This window comes from Polyodon spathula, unplaced genomic scaffold (assembly GCF_017654505.1).
Source record: "Polyodon spathula isolate WHYD16114869_AA unplaced genomic scaffold, ASM1765450v1 scaffolds_2026, whole genome shotgun sequence".
NCBI lineage: Eukaryota > Metazoa > Chordata > Actinopteri > Acipenseriformes > Polyodontidae > Polyodon > Polyodon spathula.
Window position 1 is genome coordinate 1 of NW_024473501.1, and position 7,585 is coordinate 7,585.

Genomic DNA, 7,585 nt, shown 5'->3' on the forward strand with positions numbered 1-7,585 from the left:
GTCATCCAGAGTATCTACTGTGCTTTGTTTAAATACACCCATTGTACAAACAACCCATGCATAGCACAACCCTGCCATTGTACTCAATGATATACTGTGCAATGGAGACGATACATAGCACAGCCCTGTCATTGCACTCAATGATATACTGTGCAATGGAGACGATACATAGCACAGCTCTGACATTGCACACAATGATATACTGTACAATAGAGACGATGCATAGCACAGCCCTGCCATTACACTCAATGATATAAGAACATAAGAACATAAGAACATAAGAAAGTTTACAAACGAGAGGAGGCCATTCAGCCCATCTTGCTCGTTTGGTTGTTAGTAGCTTATTGATCCCAAAATCTCATCAAGCAGCTTCTTGAAGGATCCCAGGGTGTCAGCTTCAACAACATTACTGGGGAGTTGATTCCAGACTCTCACAATTCTCTGTGTAAAAAAGTGTCTCCTATTTTCTGTTCTGAATGCCCCTTTTTCTAAACTCCATTTGTGACCCCTGGTCCTTGTTTCTTTTTTCAGGCTGAAAAAGTCCCTTGGGTCGACACTGTCAATACCTTTTAGAATTTTGAATGCTTGAATTAGGTCGCCACGTAGTCTTCTTTGTTCAAGACTGAACAGATTCAATTCTTTTAGCCTGTCTGCATATGACATGCCTTTTAAGCCCGGAATAATTCTGGTCGCTCTTCTTTGCACTCTTTCTAGAGCAGCAATATCTTTTTTATAGCGAGGTGACCAGAACTGCACACAATATTCAAGATGAGGTCTTACAAGTGCATTGTACAGTTTTAACATTACTTCCCTTGATTTAAATTCAACACTTTTCACAATGTATCCGAGCATCTTGTTAGCCTTTTTTATAGCTTCCCCACATTGTCTAGATGAAGACATTTCTGAGTCAACAAAAACTCCTAGGTCTTTTTCATAGATTCCTTCTCCAATTTCAATATCTCCCATATGATATTTATAATGTGCAATGGAGACGATGCATAGCACAGCCCTGTCATTGCACTCAATGATATACTGTGCAATAGAGACGATGCATAGCACAGCCCTGCCATTGCACTCAATGATATACTGTGCAATGGAGACGATGCATAGCACAGCCCTGCCATTGCACTCAATGATATACTGTGCAATGGAGACGATGCATAGCACAGCCCTGCCATTGCACTCAATGATATACTGTGCAATGGAGACGATGCATAGCACAGCCCTGCCATTGCACTCAATGATATACTGTGCAATGGAGACGATGCATAGCACAGCCCTGCCATTGCACACAATGATATACTGTGCAATGAAGACGATGCATAGCACAGCCCTGCCATTGCACTCAATGATATACTGTGCAATGGAGACGATGCATAGCACAGCCCTGCCATTGCACTCAATGATATACTGTGCAATAGAGACGATGCATAGCACAGCCCTGCCATTGCACTCAATGATATACTGTGCAATGGAGACGATGCATAGCACAGCCCTGCCATTGCACTCAATGATATACTGTGCAATGGAGACGATACATAGCACAGCCCTGCCATTGCACTCAATGATATACTGTGCAATGGAGACGATGCATAGCACAGCCCTGCCATTGCAATCAATGATATACTGTGCAATGGAGACGATGCATAGCACAGCCCTGCCATTGCACTCAGTGATATACTGTGCAATGGAGACGATGCATAGCACAGCCCTGCCATTGCACTAAATGATATACTCTGCAATGGAGAAGTTTTGAACACTACTAAAACTAACCCCATGCTCTCTGGATCTGCACCTAAACTGCACAATGTGAAAAGTAACCTAGCTCCGGTATCAAATGATGGCACTAGACTTGAAACTGTCCCACGATATCAATACCTTGGTTCTTGGCTTGACTCAGTGCTATATTTTGAAAACCATATTGAACATGCAGAGTTAAACTGGGACTTCTTCTATACAGGCAGGCAGTGTCTCTCGCTTGGACACGCCAGCGATATTACCTTTAATAGACTGTGCTGACTCAGTATACAAGAGCGCTGGGCATACAGATCTGACAAAGCTGCTTCCCATCTACAACAGTGCTGCCAAATTGCTGCTGAATGCACATGAAGCACATATGCATGGAACATCTAGCAGGGCTGTGACATGTCAGTGGTCAAAGATCCCAATTAACACACATAACTAAACCTGCTTCACACTGAACACAATCCCAAATACGTTGCTTAGAAGCCTGAAACTAACCCGGCCACATGATTATTTTTCTCAAACTCCAAAGATAATTATTGACTGTTTATTTTTCCTAGTCTTTGTAACCCTAGATTCAGCCTCATCTCTTCCACACCTTTATTTATATGAACGATCTGGGGGCGTTAGTATTTAATGCATCTATTGTTCAGATTCTGCCCTGTTTGTACACTCACTGTACCTACAATACACCCAGGACATCCACAAACCTGTGTCACACACTGGAGCTACCAGTGAGAGGGTCTGGGTGAGTCCAGTGTCACACACTGGAGCTACCAGTGAGAGGGACTGGGTGAGTCCAGAGTCACTGGGTGAAGCCTGTCACAGCATTGAGAGAGGTCTTTAACACAAAACGTACTTCAGAGGTTGCCGTTTCTTCTTGTTGTTGTGTGGAACATAACTGGATATGGAATGTCTGCTTTCCAAAATAGAACAGAATTTCAGTTATTCTTTTCATAAAATTGCATAAGGTTGTGTCAAAACACAGAACTGGGTAATAAAGCACAGCACAGGGTAATAAAGCACAGAGAAGCACAGCACAGGGTAACAAAGCACAGTGTAATAAAGCACAGTGAAGCACAGTACAGGGTAATAAAGCACAGCACAGGGTAATAAAGCATAGTGAAATACAGCACAGGGTAATAAAGCACAGTGAAGCACAGCACAGGGTAATGATGCACAGTACAGGGTAATAAAGCACAATGAAACACAGCACAGGGTAAAAAAGCACAGTGAAGCACAGAACTGGGTAATAAAGCACAGTGAAGCACAGCACAGGGTAATAAAGCACAGTGAAGCACAGCACAGGGTAATAAAGCACAGTGAAGCACAGCACAGGGTAATAAAGCACAGTGAAGCACAGCACAGGGTAATAAAGCACAGTGAAGCACAGCACGGGGTAATAAAGCACAGTGAAGCACAGTAATAAAGCACAGTGAAACACAGCACAGGGTAATAAAGCACAGTGAAGCACAGCACGGGGTAATAGCAAGCACAGTGAAGCACAGCACAGGGTAATAAAGCACAGTGAAGCACAGCACAGGGTAATAAAGCACAGTGAAGCACAGCACAGGGTAATAAAGCACAGTGAAGCACAGCACAGGGTAATAAAGCACAGTGAAGCACAGCACAGTGTAATAAAGCACAGTGAAGCACAGCACAGTGTAATAAAGCACAGTGAAACACAGCATGGGGTAATAAAGCACAGTGAAGCACAGTACAGGGTAATAAAGCACAGTGAAGCACAGCACAGGGTAATCAAGCACAGTGAAGCACAGCACAGTGTAATAAAGCACAGTAAAAGCACGGTGAAGCATTGGTAAGTATGGTAAAGCATATTAATAAACATGGCAAACCAGGGTAAACTAGGATAAATGCAAACTATAACCATGGGAAAATCATCGGCAAAACTGCAAAAATACCATTCCCACTTACTGGGGTAAAGCTTTATAAAAGAGTCTCCAACCTTCCAGCTGGAAAACATTGGAAAGCCAGGAGGGCAGCACTGTCACTGTCATCTCGTAATGTTTCTAAATGAATCCCCATGGACTGGTTCACAGTCATGGATGAAGATACAATGAAACAGACGGAGCAGTCTAATTCATCAGTGTACAAACTGGGGACGGCTGATGCTGTTAACTTGTTAGTTTCTTGTATTTTAATTGCTAGTAAAAGGGCTCCCGAGTGGCGCATCCAGTAAAGGCACAGCAGGATGTGTCCTATAGCCTGGGGATCGCAGGTTCGAGTCCAGGCTATGTCACAGCTGACCGTGACCAGGAGTTCCCAGGGTGTGGCTCACAATTGGCCAAACATTTCTATCAAGAGTGTGTCTGCAATGGCAGCCTTCACACAATCCCAGCTCTGCAAAGCACAGCACCTTTATAAACCCATTGGACTTCCAAATCCATCCACAAAACTAGAGTAGTTTAAAATGAACAAATGGTACATTACAACAAACTGATTGAATGGTACAGTCGTGAGATTGAAAAATCAAGCTCGTTTCCTACGATTGCACATCTGTAAAAAGAACAATATATCTTTGTAATTGTACTGTGTGCACATGGAGATGCTGTATGAATGTTCTTAGCTTTTACACAAGATTAAGGACTTTAAAACCCAATGCAAACTTCATCTTATCTGGTATCATGTGTGGATCCAGTAAATGAATGGCTTTAAGCTCCCTTGACAGACACACCTTTGGCTGGATGTATATAAGCCCATGCTCAGATGTGCTATAGCATCAAGCAAAGAAAAAAGACGAATCTCCTGAGCTTCTCAGAACATTGCAGCAGCAGATGAAGATGGATCACAAACTGGTGCTCGCCACTTTAGCACTGCTGCTCAGTGTCTCACAGGGCAAGCCTCTGAAGGTAACAAAGCCGCACAGCTGCAGCGCTTCTCATTTCAAATGCATTTTTACTGGGCTCTTAAACATTTCAATAACGCATCTGTGTTTGTCTTCCCTTTCTTATGTTGTTGCAGGGGGACCAAAGTGGAAAAGGCAAGTTCCTAGATTTAGTTTTTATATGTGTCTCATACGGGGGAAAATAAAGCGTATCTGTTGAATTTTACATTGCAATGAGTTAATCTTTGTAATTCAGGATGTACGATACACTGGACCAGATTCATAAACCTTTACTCTGGGGTATCATGTACTTCTGTTACTTGAAAGGAGAAAAACGCCTGTTTTACAAAGATGGACCCAAACAACGAAGCAACTGAATTTGGAGTCTCTTCAGCACGGCCAGTGTGTTTGTGTATCTGTTTGTAACACAGATGCCACGCTGGAGGAAATGCTTTGACTATGTAGTGCATGAGTGTGTGTCAGTGTGCTAGCAGTGTATTACAGGGGGACTCTATTCCACTCTGCTCCAGTATTAGTACACAGCACTGGATTCCACACGCTGCCCGTGCACACAGGATTTCACACAGGTGTGCTTTGCTTCTGTAGGTCAAAGAGAAAGAAGTAGCCCAAGGATCCCTGAAGATAAGGATGTCTTCAGCATCATCTTAGAAGCCAATAAAGGTAAGAAAGCTTCTAAACATATAGAAGAGACTTTTACTGCCTTTTGAAATATTGGGTCTGCTTATTGCATGGAAGTTAAGGCTGGCATATTCTACTTGAGATGAGTGTCTTCATTTATACATCTATGAGCTCTTAACAGAAGCACATTGAGATTAGTTTAGTAGTGTCTTACCTACTTCTGTAAACTGCTCATTACCACTAACATAATGATCATTCAAATGGATTGATGTGTTTTGTTTCTTTTATCCTAGAGAAGTAAATAAAAATGCATATTGTGGCTAAAACGAGTTCCCCTTTAAGATGTTTCTCTGCTCAATTTTCAAACAGAAATCAAAGCGCATATGATGGAGGGTGACATTGTCGTGTCAAACTCCAGGAATGCCATGAACTGCCCGGACAACTCATGCTTTTGGCCGAAGGCCTCTGATGGATTTGTTTATGTGCCTTATACGATCTCCAGTGAATACAGTACGTACACGAAGCACTTCGAAGAATGCTTTCTATTAACATTCAATATGTTTAATAGTACCAGTGAGACCATATTTAATGAAACAAGGACAAATAAAACTGCAGTATGAAAAACACATGTCTACTTCATGTGCTGAGTGGAAACCTAAGATTCATTTTAACAAATACGAAGAATACTGACTTCGAAGAGACTTGCATTTATCTTTGAAACATTTCCTGTTTGTAAAAGAGTGCTCTGTATTTATTTGTGCGCAGGAATCTAGCCGTCCTTTCTAAAGGGCATTGTGTTTAAAGTTGTCAGTGTAACTGATGGAGTTAGTATTGGTCCCTCTGGTCTGGGAGATGTTAAGCTTTGATATATTCAAATATCAATGAGTTTCAATTGGCTTATCCTTTTTTACAGGTGCTGAAGAGAAGGCAATAATCTCCAGTGCATTCCCAGACTTCGATGTACAGACCTGCATTAGATTTAAACCACGAACTACAGAAAAAGACTACATAAATATCAGTCCCCAGAATGGGTAAATGACCACTCTGCTGTGTCTCTGACGAACCTTACCATTTCAGTGCCTTTCAAGGTTAAAGGTGTATAGTAAGCGTGTCTCAAAACTTCACAAATATGCAACGACTTTTATAGATAAAAAGTACAAGATTTCTAAACAAGAATCTCTTTTCACCCATAGCTGCTGGTCCAGTCTTGGAAAGCTGAAAGGCACTCAGCAAGTGTCCCTGTCAAAGGGAGGCTGTGTTTACAAAGCCACGGCTCAACATGAGCTCATCCATTCGCTAGGCTTCTATCACGAGCAGAGCAGACCTGACCGCGACAGCTATGTCAGAATCAACTGGCAGTATATCCCAGAAGGTAAGGAAACCACAAGGAGTCCTTTCCTGGAGCGCTCACACAATCACAATGAAGAGCACTGGAGAGAGAGAGAGCTGAGGGGAGGGTGGAGAGCAGCAACACATTGTTCTAATACAATAAAGCGGGGCTTGAATATTTCATTACCAGGGCTTTGTATCCCAATAGCTTTTCATTATCTAAATACAGTGTGATTCAACTGTTAGGAAGAGCTCAAGAAAGTGAGGAGTCTGCACTAACTGGGCAGCCCTTATTGCAGGGATCGTGGTCAAGGAAAGACCCCGACACTCTCTGATGCCTCTAATGGCATGTTGAAAACAAATGCGTGCAGTTCAGCCAGGGTGCATAATGGGATTTCAAAAACCATCATTTAAATGGAATAATTGGTGACCTCTCACTAATGCTTTTACAATAGGTGTTTGGAAGTAAAACACAGAAACAGATTCTGGTGTAGCAGCATAACCTTCTTAACCAGCATCTCCTTTCCTTTACAGAGCAAGCTTCTAACTTTTACAAGCAGGACATTAATACCTTGGGCATGCCATACGACTACACCTCCATCATGCATTATGGAAGGTAAGAAGCAGCAGCTGAAAGTGCAGGTCTTCACCCTGTCTCAATTACCTACCATACAATGTGATGAGATCTTTTCTCTTTTTCAGTATTGATCTGAATAAAACACTGTTATTTTATATCTACACAGGGATGCTTTCTCAAATACAACTGGACAGCCTACTATTGTACCCATTCCAGATGAAACGGTAGAAATCGGACAGAGAATAGCAATGTCTCCTAGAGATATTCAAAAGATCAATAAGCTTTATGGCTGCAGTAAGTACAATGTGCCTCATGTCTTCTGAAGATGATCTTTTACACAGATTGTTCCATCGATTTTATCTGCCCAATTTGCTATGATGTTACTGGACAGCAGCCACCTGTTAGATCCCTCGTGCATCTTCTTCTCAGTGTGGCTGCAGGTTCTTATCCAA

At 42.2% G+C, this 7,585-nt stretch overlaps 1 protein-coding gene across 1 annotated transcript; it reads left to right on the forward strand.

Annotated features, from left to right (window-relative positions):
* The first annotated feature begins 4,544 nt into the window (after window positions 1–4,544).
* LOC121310331 (high choriolytic enzyme 1-like) lies at window positions 4,545–7,456 on the forward strand. Its single transcript, XM_041243572.1, has 8 exons — window positions 4,545–4,613; window positions 4,726–4,744; window positions 5,195–5,269; window positions 5,597–5,737; window positions 6,141–6,258; window positions 6,421–6,599; window positions 7,091–7,172; window positions 7,300–7,456. The coding sequence occupies exons 1-8, from the start codon at window positions 4,545–4,547 to the stop codon at window positions 7,454–7,456; spliced, it is 840 nt and encodes a 279-aa protein (XP_041099506.1).
* The last annotated feature ends 129 nt before the right edge of the window (window positions 7,457–7,585 follow it).

Coding starts and splice junctions, on each gene's coding strand:
- LOC121310331 (XM_041243572.1), top strand. CDS start 4,545: ATGGATCACAAACTGGTGCTCGCCACTTTAGCACTGCTGCTCAGTGTC. Junction 5,270..5,596: donor CATCTTAGAAGCCAATAAAG/GTAAGAAAGCTT, acceptor ATTTTCAAACAG/AAATCAAAGCGCATATGATG. Junction 7,173..7,299: donor TCCATCATGCATTATGGAAG/GTAAGAAGCAGC, acceptor ATATCTACACAG/GGATGCTTTCTCAAATACAA.